We start from the raw sequence: 13394 nt of genomic DNA, 5'->3' as shown, positions 1-13394 counted from the left end.
TCCAGCAGACTCCCAAAGACACATTTGCCTCTTTGACTTTTCTTTATTATCAAACATAAATATTTTTATCCAGAGATTCCCCTTTGTCCCCACAGTGATAATTCTCATCATATCCCCACTCCTTGGGTCCAAGTCTTTCTAAGTCTTTTTTTTTTTTTTTGAGATGGAGTTTCCATCTTATTGCCCATGCTGGAGTGCAATGGTACGATCTTGGCTCACTGAAACCTCCACCTCCTAGGTTCAAGGATTCTCCTGCCTCAGCCTCTTGAGTAGCTGGGATCACAGGCAATACCCTTTTCTAAGTCTTTAAGGAAAGTGGAATCAAGATGGTGGCCACCTTCAGTTCCTAGGGAGTATATGGCCATCTTGGCTGCACTTCCACTGGCTGAGCAAAGTTCCCCTCAGGGAGAGCCAGGGTGGGGCCTGATATGCTCTTCATCTTCATCTATCCTATGCTACCTTTCTTCTCAATGCAGATGGTCATCTTGAAATATCTTCTTTCAGTGGCTAGAAACAACTCCCATCCCTGCCCCAAACTCCCAACACCTGCTACCTTGTCCCTATCTCTAGTCAAAGGATCTACCTGCCATCTGGAATCTCTTTTACACTGGGGAATAGGTGGGCATATTGGGCAGCCATGTTGCTACCACTTGGGGCATCCCCTTTGGCTGAGCTGACTATCCGCAATCCTCCTGGCAATTGTCATGATCCTTCCCTCCCCTCAGTGTTCAGTTTTAGAGGAGTAAGATTGCCAACTTGTCCTGGCGCCTCAGAAATCAGGACACTCCATTATGGCAAGATGGAGATCCCAGGACTCTTCCATTGCAGAGATGTCACACATGAGTTTGGAGGCGCGGGTGGCTAGATGTGGGGAAGGCAGCATACGGGAAGTGGGGAGTCCCAGGGGCCAGATCTGGGGGTCCAAAGGATGTGGGTTTGATGTAGCTGGTGAAAGCCTGAGGGTGGGGTGTGGTGAGGTAGCCTGCCCGGGCTCTATACAGTCTGCAGGGGGGGACTATGCTCAGGTGTGGATTGAAGTCATAGAAGGTAGGGGTCCCTGGGGGCCCGAGGGGGGAGGTGGGTGGCAGGAAGAGGCCTCCTCCAGGGGCTTCGCCAAGACTCAGGCTCACACTGACTCCTCGGACCTTGTAGTAACCATTAGTTGGGTCCTGAGGGGACAAATGGGACTCAGTTAGGTCTGTGAGGGTGCGGGGTGGTGGTGGGGGGAAGGGTCACTGGTGGAGAGACACACTGAAATATACCAGAACTTTAGAGAGACAAAAAGAGACAGGAGTGGGCAGAGACACAGAGACACACAAGGACTGGGAGAGAGAGAAAGTGAGATGGAGGAACAGTGACAAGAGACAAAGGGACAGGACATAGGCAGAGAAAGACAGAGACAGAGGAATATAAGCCTGCTGAGGGGGTGTCAGTGTGGAAGGTGCAGAGGGAACAGGACATAGGCACTTGCCTGCCCAACAGCCCCTAGGCTTTGATTCAGTGTCACATCCTGTGTTGCTGCTACAAGACATGTCACTAGGATAGAAGTGGACCTTGTCCTCACAGAGATCCCACACCAAGGGAAAAATGACAAATCATGAGACAGCACCCAGAGGGGTCAGGGCTGTGCCTGGGAAAGGCATAGGCAGTGACGGCTATGATCAGGGAGCCCTTAGCATAGTGGGTGGGATAGGGAAGCCCAGGTCAAAGTGATCATGGCTGTGATGGGCAGAATACAGGCAGAATGATCGGGCTGTCATGACAGAAGCATGGGCTTCCTAGGGCAAGAAATGTTTGAGCTGAGACTGGAGGAATAAAGGAAGGAATTAGGTAGACATGGAAAGGAAGGTAGGAGTGTTTTGGGCTAAGAGAATGGCATGTTGGTTGGGCGTGGTGGCTCATGCCTGTGATCACAGCACTTTGGGAGGCTGAGGCAGGCGGATCATCTGAGCTCAGAAGTTCGAGACCAGCCTGGCCAACATGGTAAAACCCCATCTCTACCAAAAATACAAAAAAAAAAAAAAAAAAAAAATTAGCCAGTTACTCAGAGGCCGGGGCAGGAAAATGGTTTGAACCTAGGAGGTGGAGGTTGCAGTGAGCTGAGATTACTGCACTCCAGCCTGGGCAACAGAGCAAGACTCCATCTCAAAAAAAAAGAGAAAAAGAATAGCATGTGCTAGGTATATGGCATGTACAGAGGAGAGAAAGGAGTGCTCTGGCCTGGAGATGGGCTAGGGTCAATGTGGCTGTCCTGAGATAGGACCCCAGAGGAAGGACAGGATTAGGAAGATGTGGGGCCAGTGTAGGACCTGGTGGCTGAAAGAGGGTTTGACAGTGATGAGGAGAGCACGGGCAGAGTGAGCCCCAGTCTGGGGTCTGGACGGAGGCTGGGACAGATGTGTGAGCAGAGTCCACAGATAGACAAACTGAAGCTGGGAGCTGGGTAAGATGGCCCAGGGGGTAGGAGGAGGGGGATGAGGAGCTGGTCCCACTTCTGGGGGCAACAGAAGGAAAAAGGAGGGGACAGGCGTGGGAGAGAGATGGAGATACAGAGGAGGGAGCCCTGCCCCTCCCAACACTCACCTTGGTCTGCAGAGCCCCTTCCTCCTCCAGAACCAAATCACTGTGGTCAGTGTGCACAATGGGGCCCTGGGGTAGGGAACTTAGTGAGAGAAAATAATCAGAGGATCCCCCCCACCCCAATACCAGACTCCAAGGACCTTCAGCCAGCCAGTGGGGGCCAGGTAGGAGTAAGAGCACCAGAGCTGGGGACTGCTCTCAGAACAATAAAAGGATTGTGGGAGGCTAGTGCAGTGGCTCATGCCTGTAATCCCAGCACTTTGGGAGGCTGAGGTGGAAGGATCAGTTGAGGCCAGAAGTTCGAAACCAGCTTGGCCAACATGGCAAAACCCCATCTCTACCAAAAATGCAACATTAGCCAGGCATTGTTACAGGTGGTGGGTGCCTGTAATTCCAGCTACTCAGGAAGCTGAGGAACAAGACTCACTTGAACTGGGAGGTGGAGGTTGCAGTGAGTCAGGATCGTACAACTGCATTCCAGCTTGGACGACAGAGCAAGACTCTGTCTCAAAAAAAAAAAAGGGGCTGTGCGGATATACTAGGCCTAGGGAATAACTGGGTCAGGGGAATGGCCTTGGGTGACATTTGGGTTTGGGGTCATTGTTAAGACTAGAGCCCTCAGGCTGGGCATGGTGGCTCATGCCTGCAATACCAGCTCTTTGAGAGGTGGAGGTGGGTGGATCACCTGAGGTCAGAAGTTCGAGACCAGCCTGGCTAACACTGGGAAACTCCATCTCTACTAAAAATACAAAAACAGCTGGGTGTGGTGGCAGGTGCCTGTAATCCCAGCTACTTGGAAGGCTGAGGCAGGAGAATCGCTTGAACCAGGGAGGTGGAGGTTGCAGTGACCCGGAATTGTGCCACTGCACTCCAGCCTGGGTGATAGAGTGAAACTCTGTCAAAAAAACCCAAAAAACAGAAAACAAAACAAAAAAATCATAGAGACAGGGTCTTGCCCTGTCGCCCAGGCTGGAGTGTATGGTGCAATCATAGCTCCTTGCAGCCTCTCCAGGCCCACTTCGGTGTCCTGAGTAGCTAGGACTATAGGCATGTGCCACCATACCCGGTTCATTTTTTATTTTATTTTGTATTTTTGTAGAGATGGAGTCCCACTATGCTGCCCAGGCTGGCTTCTAATTCCTGGCCTTAAGTGATCCTGGTGTCTCCACCTCCCAAAGTGGTATTACAGGCGTCAGCTACCACGTCCAGCATTAAAGCCCTATTTGAGTTTGGGGTCCCTCTTGAGACTGGGCTATTACTTGGGTCTGGAGGCAGAGTAGTGTCTGGGGACCCTGGCATCCTACCCGGTCCTCGCCGCTGCCCGTCTCCTCTTCCTCGGGTCCTCGCGAACTGGAGCCGTCGCTGCTGCCTGGGATTCGCATTAGGTTCTTTTGCTCGGGGAAAGAGGCTGAGGCTGACGAACAGCGAGGGGCGGAGTTAGCGATGGGCGGGGTGACAGTGTGTGCAGACCAATAAGCGGGAAAAGAGAGGACTGGGAACCAACGAGGCGGATCGGGTGGGGTTGTTGGGAACCAATGAGAATCCTTCCCAGGCCAAGGAGCGTGACCCTGGGAAGGGCGAGTTAGGGCTTGAGGAGAGCTAGCCCGGTTCCGGGTGGAAACCTGAAGGCGACCTACGGGACTGGAGCCAGGGCCCAAGGCCAGGTCAGGTCACTGGGCAGGCAGGGTGTGTGTGGGGTTGGGGCCTGAGGAGCAGGGGCGGGGCTCAGGCACTGACCCTTGCCGTGGCGCCAGCAGCAGAGGGCCACCCCAGTGATGACCATAAGGAGAGTCGTGGTGGCAGCGGCCACTCCGGCCACTATCCGCACAGTGGGTAGCAAATCTGCAGGGAGTAGAGGGGACATCCTGAGAAGGCTGAGGGGGAACCAGGAAGCGGGGGCTCAGGGACTGAGTTTGGGATCCCTGGGTTCAAAAGGTCTCACATTTGGAGAGTCAAAGACCCTTGAATTTTGCAAGTATGTGAGTTTAAATTCCCTGGCTTTAGGGAGTCCTAGAGTTTGAGGGGTCCTTTACTTTGCAATTTGCTTTGCAATCGTTGGAGGGTCCTTTTTGGGGCCCCTCAGTGTGAGGGGTCTCTCAGTTAAGGATTCAGAATGTGAAGGCATTTGTAGTTGGGGGGTCCTGGGACTCCATGAGTCCACAGTTTTGAGACTCCCAAGGTTTGGAGGTCTCTGCATTTGAGGGTCTGAGGTTGGCAGCCCTCGGTTGGGGGATCCCTGCGTTTGTGGGGTTTAGACTCTCCAGATTTGAGGTCTTCAGGCTGGGGTCTCACCTCTACGGCCCAGGCTGGCCCTGGCACCTCCCTCGCCCAGTCGGTTCCGGGCACTGCAGTTAAAGCTCCTGCTAAAGTCAGACTCCTGGGTCCCCGAAATGTGTAGCACCGAGATCAGGCCCGGACCCTGTCCCTCATGGCCCTCCGGGGCAGGGAACGTCTCCACCAGGAACCGGCCCCGGGACCCTGCCTCCAGGAAACCCTCATCCCAAGACCAGACCTGGGGGCACAAAAGAGGGAGGACACCGAGGAGACAGGAGTGGGGGAAGAAGCGGGAGTGATGTCTGGGAGGTCAGAGATGGTCACAGCAGTTTAGGAGGGCCAGGTGGGAAATCAGGGATCACAGCTGGATGGGTCATGAGTGGAGTGACATTTCCTTACCACGGCGTCTGGGGCGGGAGAGGCAAAAACCAGACACTGGAGGCGGGCGGGGCCCCTCAGGAAGGCAGGCGCAGAGTGTAGGGCCGTCACTACTGGGGGAGCTGGGATGGAGACAGTGGGTCACTCAGGACAGGTCTTGCCCCAAAGACTGTAACAAAGCCGGGCCGGGCCAAGGCACTCTCATCCAATCAGGCCACGCCGTTTCCAAACTCAGATTCTCCTAAAAGCCTCGCCTTCGATAGGTCCAATCTTCATGCCCCGCTGGGTGTAAAGCTCTTTCCAGGCCACTCCCACTGCATTAGGCCTGGTCCCCCCGTCCACTCCCAATCCAAGGGCCCTCTAGGTGCCCTAGGAAGCCCCGCCTTCTCACCGTTCACGGTCAGGCGAGCCTCCGCGGCGCCGCCCCCCCGGCCCGAGAGCCCAGGCTCAGCCCTGCACACATAGTCGCCTGCGTCCTCGGGCCCCACCGACGGAAGGCGCAGCGTGGGTCCAGAGCCCAGCACCTGCGACAGGGAAGGGGCGTCAGAAGTCGGATTTGCAAGCAAACCCGGTTCCCCGCCAGCTACCGCCTCAGATTTAGGGTTGCACCTGCGCGCCACCGCGGCGGATCCAGGTTACGCGTGGAAGCGGGTTCCCGCGCCAGGCACAGATGAAGGAGGCGTCTTCTCCCACGTCCACGGACACAGGCTCCGGCTTTGCCTGTAGAATCGGCCCAACTGGACGAGGGAGACGAGGGGTCACATGGCCAGGGCGGAATGCAGCCCCTGATCCTGGATCAGCCCCACAGAAACATGACACCCTCTAGGGCGCGAGAATAAGCCCCAAGTTCACACGCTCCTTCTCCTAATAATCCACGCCCACTCTCCAGGCCCCGCCCCTCCAGGTGCCGCCCCAACAGCCCTGAAAGTCACGCCCACATTTGACCACACCCACAGCCCTGCCCCAACTCACACAGCACATCCAGCGCAGTGGTGCGGTTAGCGCTACCCACGGCGTTGCTGACCTCGCAGGAAACGGGCTCAGTTAGGAACGAGGCATCTGCCACGACCTCCAACCTTGGCCCGCGGGCCCCGAGCACCGGGGAGCCCCCTTTTGCCCATCTGAGGAAGTGGTGGCGCAGTTAGTGTCCTCGCTCTCTGGCACACCTACTCTGGTCCCAGCCCTTCCCAAGCTCATCTTGGGGCTGGAGAGAGGTGGTCTTCGTCCTCACCTGTAGCCTGTGACAGGAGGTTGGGCTGTGGCGTGGCACAGGAAAGTGACCTTCTCTCCCTCCTGTACAGTGTGTGGCGCAGCAGACAGAGTCACCTCTGGGGGGTCTGTGAGGGTGGGATGATGGTCAGGACTAGGAACACCTCTGTCACTGGCCTAGGGGTCCAGTCCCTAGTTCCTCCACCCCAGGAATCTGGGCCCCTAGTCCCCTTCTCCCTTTGAGCCAGGAGTCTAGGCTTTCAGTTCCAAGTTCCTCCAGGCATCCCAATGTGCCAGCCTTCTGTCCTCTCCTACTCTCCCAGAGGTGGGAGTCCAGGCCCAGCTTCCTCTTTCTCCAGGGACCCCAGCCATCTGTCCTCTCCTGCTCAGAGTCTCACTCTGTCGCCAAGGCTGAAGTGCAGTGGCACTATCTCGGCTCACTGCAACCTCTGCTTCCCAGGTACAAGTGATTCTCCTGCCTCAGCCTCCCACATAGCTGGGATTACAGGCATGTGCCATCTCGCTCAGCTAGTTTTTGTGTTTTTAGTAGAGACGGGATTTCAACATGTTAGCCAGACTGGTCTCAAACTCCCAACCTCAGGTGATCCGCCCACTGTGGCCTTTCAAAGTGCTTGGGAATCCAGGCATGAGCCACTATACTCTGCCCTCTCCTGCTCTTTTAGATCCAGGAGTCCAGCCCCAGTGTCCTGGTTCCCCAGGGGCCACAGTCCCCTCCTTCCTCATACCCAGTAGTCAGGGCCCCACACCCCTCTTTGTAGGGCCGGCTGCACTCACACTGCAGGCTCAGTGTGATAGCTGTGTCCCTTCCCGCGGGCAGGGCCTGGCTCCGGGCACGGCAGACCAAGGTGGCTCCATCATCATGGCTGGAAGGAGTCAGGGTTAAGGTACTCTCCACTGACTCAGGGGTCCCTTCCTTCAGCAGGGTCTGGAGGGATGGATAACAATAATAATACCATCTGCCCCTTATATCAGTGGTGTCCAATCTCTTGGCTTCCCTGAACCACATTGGAAGAAGAATTGTCTTGGGTCACACATACTAACACTAATGATAGCTGATGAGCTAAAAAATTACAAAAAAGTCTCATAATATTTTAAGAAAGCTTACCATTTGTGTTGGGCCACATGTGGGAGTCCAGACCCATGGGCCACAGGTTGGACAAACTTGCCTTACTTACATAGTGCTCACTATGTGTTGGGCACTCTTCTGGGCATTTATGGGTATTTATTTAATTCTCACAGTGCCCTATGACATACATGCTATTATTATCCCGATTGTATAGATAAGGCAACTGAGGCACAGAGAGGTTAACTAACTTAATAGATCAATCAACTAGCAAGTGGCTGAGCCATGATCTGAACCTAGGTAGTCTGGCCCTAGAATCTTTCCCCTGCGTCATATTCCAAAAGTCCAAACCCTTGAACCCCTGCCCTCCCATGTCTTCTCCTCTGGATGAGCCTGTGGTCAGAGTGGACCCCAAGTTTCCCTGAATGGGCAAAGGCTAGGACAGGAATTTGGACCTGACCTGATGGAAGGTGATTCCATCCAACCGGACCCCATCTCGGAACCACAGCAATTCAGGGATAGGGCGGGCATCCCCACGGCTCCGACATGTCAGGTTCGCAGGAATTCCAGCAACCAGAGACACAGAGGGGCCGCCCAGCACCTGGGGGGCTTCTGGAGGAACTGCAAGGTGGATTTAGGGTCAGAGATGGATCCTGATCTTCTCAGCTCCAACTGACCACTCCCATGGGCTCCCTGGGCTCTGACACTCTCAGCTAGTACTGGCTGCTCCCTTGGGCTCCCAGGGGACAAGTGGGCGAGGTCCTCACCCAGAACGTGCAGTTGGGCTGGTCTTGAGCGTAGGCCTGCTTGTGTAGCCTGGCATTCATATGATGCTTCATCCTCTAGCTCCACAGGCCTAATATGGAGGTCATGCTGTCCTTTGGCTGCGTTCCCTGATATCCAGTACCGGGACCACCCTGGAGTCAGGGAGGATGCAGTCAGCATGCCATGGTTCTGAGATCCTGGCCTCAGGCCTCCAACTTTTAGACATCCCCCACTGGAAAACTGGCCACAGCCTTGGTGGTAAGACACTATTAGAAACTGTGTACTGGGCCCAGAGAATCTCTAACTTTCTCCTAACCTAGAGTCACTGCAAACTTGGGGGTAATAAAGTCAGAAAGGAAAGCAAGAAAATGATTGCCATAAAAGTTAGGTTAGATACTACTGGAGTGAGGGGGAGGCGTGCTATGACAGGGGAAAGGAATATTTCTGGGGAGCTTCTGGGGAGCTAGCAATGGACTTGCGTATTAGCTGTGTAAGTGTCTTTTATTTGTTTACTGTACTTTTTTGCATTTATGTTTTCTTTCTTTCTTTTTTTCTTTCTTTCTTTCTCTCTCTCTCTCCTTATTCCTTTCTCTCTCTCTTTCTTTCCACAGGTCTCCCCATTGCCTGGAGTGCAGTGGCTTCAGCATGGCCACAGTGCTGAGCCATTTGATGAGCAATGGTGAGACCCTGCAGTGCCTTGAACTCTTGGGCTCAAGCAAGCCTCCCACCTCAGCCTCCTGACTAGGACTACAGATGCACACCACCGCGCCCGGCTAATTTGTTTAAAAAAAATATCTATCTATCTATATATACAGTAGAGATAAGGTCTTGCTATGTTGCCCAGACTGGTCTCAAACTCCTGACTTCAAGTGACCCTCTGGCCTCAGCCTCCCAAAGTCCTGGGATTACAGGTGTGAGCCACCACACCTGGCCTATGTACTATTTCACAATAACATAATTCTCAAACTCTATGGGTCGCCCCCAAAGAAACAGCTCAAAAATCAGGAGTTCTAAATGTTTACCCAAGCCCATCAATTTCCCAAACTTGAAAATGTCAAAATAGAAACTTCAGATACAGCGGAACCTAGGACCTTACCTGGCAGGTCCCGTTGGCCCCCTAGGGCCAGCCCACTCTTAGTCCACTGAACCAGCCCCCAGTAGGCGCCCAGAGCACACTGCAGCCGGGCTTCCTCCCCTAGCAGCACCACCAGGTCCTCCGGCTGTTGCAGGAAATGGGGCGACGGGCCTAGGAGAATGAGGGGGCAGCAGGGCTGAGCCTAGCACCTTCTAGAGACCCCTCATTCAGGATCCAGGAGTCCCAGCCCCAGCCCCCTTCTCCCTACTGAAGCGGCAGTCCGCAAGCAACCCCCCCCACCCCATATTCCTCCGCTCCCCTCGCCAGGTACCTGCGCGCCCTCTGAAGCAGACGAGGAGGATGAGGAGGGCGGGGACCCGCATCCTGAGCGTGTGTCTCCCAAGGTTCACGAGATTTGCCGTCTTACGGGCCTCCCCGCCAACTTCTTTTTCGGAAGCACGCCTCCTGTCACTCTGGACTGGAGACCCCTTCGCGCTCGACTCTTCGCCCCAGCCTAGAGAACCCCTGTCTCTGGCCTGGAGTCCTCCAAGGCTGCTCATCTGCCGCCTCTGACGCTCTGAAACGCCTGCCAGTTCAGTGCCCTGGATCTTTGGGAGACCCCAAGAGGGCCAGATCCCGCTCGCCCCGCCCCGATCCGCCCCCCGGAGCTCCGCCCTCTTCCCATTGAGAAACTCCCGCGGCCTGGACGGGATGAATGGAAGACGCAGGGCGGGGTCCCCGGCGGGAGGGCGCCCCCAGCTCAGTTGGGGTCTGGGAGCCGGAACACCTGGATTCGAGGAGGGGTCCTGGCTGGGTTGGACACCTGCGCCCTGCCGGGGTTGGGGGGCAGGCATGGGGGTGAGGAGGACGGAAGGGAGAGAGTGGAAGAAACTTGCTCAGCCCAGGTCCTGGAGGGACTGCGCTCAGTGGAAACTGAGCTATAAATGGGAGCCCCTGGGGCCTCGCCAGTATCCGCGTCCTGGGGGAGGCGGGGTCCGGGGCCTGCGGGTCGGGAAGAGGGCAAGCCAGTGCCTGGGGGACAGCTGGGACCCCCGTCTCGACTCCCCCAGCCTCAAAATCCCTCCTCAAAATCTCTCTCTGTTCCCTTGTAACTGCTGCAAACTGCAGCGTGTCCTAAGACCCAGGAATCGAGGCTCCCGGCCCCTCCTTTCCCAGGACCCCGCAGTCTCGACCCAGCCCCTCTCCCCACTCGGCCTGCCGGGCCCCTCAGCCTGGTTGCCTGGCGACGGCTGGGAAGCGGCGGTGCCGGGCCGGGGCAGGCAGGGAGGCTGGGAACCGCGCAGCTTGTCCTGACGGCTCCATACAGCCCAGCTGGGGCGTTCCCACGCTGCGCAGCTGGCTGAGCAGGTGGGAGGGACCCCGAGCAGCCTGAAGGAGGGCTGGGGGGCTGGGACCCTACTCTGACATTCCTGGACCTGTAGGAACTGGGGGGTCCACATTCAGATTCTCGGCTGTTCTTGGGCTAAAACTCTTGCGTCCCTAAATGGCGGGGTGGGGTTGGGGGTGGGGTTGGACTTACGGAATTGTAAGGGACTGTGGTTTAGGCCTTTGCTGGCTGAGACACTGGTGGCCTGATTTCCTGGTTCCTTGAGAGGCTGGAGACTCAATTCCTAGGTCTCCTGCCTGCAGCAAGGTGCACTTGGAAGAGGGTGACAGGGGTCAGAATATCTGGTCTTAAGTCTTAGAATCAGTGGATTTAACCACCAATCTCTCCCCACCCCCACACAGGCCCAGGAGGATTTGGAAATCAGATGGTGAACATCTGTCCTAAGTCCTGTGTGTGTGTGTGTGTGTGTGTGTGTGTGTGTGTGTAGGAGGAGGTGTGGGGGCTGGTAGGGTGGGCAGAAGGATCAGAGGCCCAAATTCCTGAGTCCTTGGAGAGAAGGGACTGAGACCCCAGGGTCTGAGACGGGTGGGATCTGGAGGCCTACACTCCTGGCTTCTATGTGGCATATCTAGTGCCTGGATTTTGAAATAGGATAAACATGGGGCCAGAACTCCTGAGTCCTGGGGAGGAACCCAAGGAATGGGGCTGTTTTGCCAGACACTTGACACCACTTCCCCTTCCTGGCTCTCTAGGGCTCCGGGCATGGAAAAACGGAGAACCCAAGGTCTCAGGAGCATGCGGAGAAGGAAAACAGCCAAGGTGGAGGGTGGAAGGTTTGTGCTAATTAAAGTTTCCAGCAAGGGACAGCTCCACACTCTGGCCCCTAGGGACACCATCTGGCGAGGGCCCCCAGGACAGAGCCGCCCCCGCAGCTTAGCTGGGCATCCAGCTCATTTCCCAGGGGGTGTGAGGGGCAGTTGGGAGAGGGGAGGTGGAAGGAGGGCAAGGCATCGAGCATGTGAGGGAAGAGGGAAGGGCAGCATCAAGGATGAAGCTGGGGGCTCAAGCCAGATGCTTCATCTTGTTCCTGGGGAATGAGATGGGGCAGGGGATCTCAGGGAGGCGGGGAGAAAACTAGCATTTCCAATTCCTGCAGGAGATAAGCAGGCAGAAGAAGCTTATCCGAGGTGAGTGTATGTGCATGCAGGGAGGGCAAGCCCGCCAGCATATGGTTATACAATTCAGGGATGTGATGAGCAGAGCCACTTGGAGACAGAGAGACATGTAAGAGAAAGAGGAGGGTCAGTGTGGCTGAGAACAAATATTTATGGAGATCCTGGTGTGTGTGAGACAGAGTTGGGGGTGAGGGGAGTGACAGAGGTGAGAACAGACAGAGAAACAGAAGAACAGAGACATGTAGAGACAGAGAGACACAGTAAAATAAAGAATGACTGAGATTTAACCACTTAATACAGAGAGTTTCAAACAGATGGAGAAAAATAGAAAGATAAATTGGTAGGGCCTGATGGCTCACGCCTGTAGTCTTAGCACTTTGGGAGGCCCAGGCAGGCAGATCATCTGCAGTCAGGAGTTCAAGACCAGCCTGACCAACATGGTGAAACCCTGTCTCTACTAAAAACACAAAAAAATTAGCCAGGTATAGTGGTGAATGCCTGTAATCCTAGCTACTCAAGAGGCTGAGGCAGTAGAATTGCTTGAACCCAGGAGGCGGAGGTTGCAGTGAGCTGAGATTGCACCATTGCACTCCAGCCTGGGCAACAAGAGCAAAACTCCACCTCAAAAAAAAAAAAAAAAAAAAAAAAAAAGAAAGACAAGCCAAGGGCTGGGTGCAGTGGCTTATGTCTGTAATCCCAGTACTTTGAAAGGCAGAGATGGGAGGATTGCTTGAGCCCAGGAGTTCCAGACAACCCTGGGCAACACAGCAAGACCCTGTCTTTACAAAAACATTTAAAAAATTAGCCAGAGTGGTGACTGGGACATATAGTCCCAGATACTCAGGAGGCTAAAGAGGAAAGAACATTTGAGCCCAGGAGGTCGAGGCTGCAGTGAGCCATGATCACACCACTGCACTCCAGCCTGGGCAATAGAGCAAGACCCTATCTCTACAAAATAATTTTTTTTTAATTAGCCAAAGTGGTGGTGCGCACCTGAAGTCCCAGCTACTCAGGAAGCTGAGGCAAGAGGATCACTTGAGCCCATTAAGTTGAGGCTGCAACGAGCCATGATCGTGCCACTGCCCTCCAGCATGGGCAACAGACCAAGATCTCATCTCAAAAGAAAGAAAGGCCAGGTGCGGTGGCTTACACCTGTAATTCCAGCACTTTGGGAGGCCGAGGCAGGTGGATCACAAGGTCAGGAGTTCAAGACCAGACTGGCCAACATGGTGAAACCCTGTCTCTACAAAAAAAAAAAAAAAAAAAAAAAAAGAAAGATAAATCAAGATGGATGGAGGGAGGGAGATATATATATATGTGTGTATATATGTGTGTGTGTATATATATAAAGAAGAAAAGAAGAGATGGGGGAGAGGGCAAGAAAAAGAGACAGAAGAAAGCTCACACAGTCCTTGCCAAAGGGCACCCACTCTGGGCTCACACTGCACCCACACTGCGGGCTGGCAGACTTGGATTCTGCCTCTTACTCCTGCCCATACCCCGTGC

The 13394-nt window shown here is 54.8% G+C and overlaps 1 protein-coding gene across 6 annotated transcripts; it reads right to left on the bottom strand.

Moving 5' to 3' along the window:
* Nucleotides 1-23: 23 nt before the first annotated feature.
* On the bottom strand, nt 24-11056 carry KIRREL2 (kirre like nephrin family adhesion molecule 2). 6 transcript variants are annotated; one of them, XM_035285168.3, is made up of 16 exons: nt 10906-11056; nt 9697-9973; nt 9387-9536; nt 8293-8442; nt 7986-8146; nt 7237-7387; nt 6464-6569; nt 6205-6353; nt 5842-5969; nt 5624-5756; nt 5254-5354; nt 4873-5092; nt 4318-4422; nt 3885-3994; nt 2584-2649; nt 24-1169 (listed from the first exon to the last, which is right to left on the bottom strand). In XM_035285168.3, the coding sequence occupies exons 2-16, from the start codon at nt 9923-9925 to the stop codon at nt 834-836; spliced, it is 2295 nt and encodes a 764-aa protein (XP_035141059.1). In that variant the 5' UTR covers nt 9926-9973; nt 10906-11056; the 3' UTR covers nt 24-833. The 6 variants fall into 6 exon arrangements, with proteins under 6 accessions (XP_035141059.1, XP_035141061.1, XP_035141060.1 ...); XM_035285170.3 differs by having other exon boundaries at nt 9697-9951; XM_035285169.3 differs by having other exon boundaries at nt 9697-9942.
* Nucleotides 11057-13394: the final 2338 nt, after the last annotated feature.

This window comes from Callithrix jacchus, chromosome 22, assembly GCF_049354715.1.
Source record: "Callithrix jacchus isolate 240 chromosome 22, calJac240_pri, whole genome shotgun sequence".
NCBI lineage: Eukaryota > Metazoa > Chordata > Mammalia > Primates > Cebidae > Callithrix > Callithrix jacchus.
The sequence above is the reverse complement of the archived record's forward strand: the minus strand, read 5'-3'. Positions and strand labels throughout refer to the sequence as shown.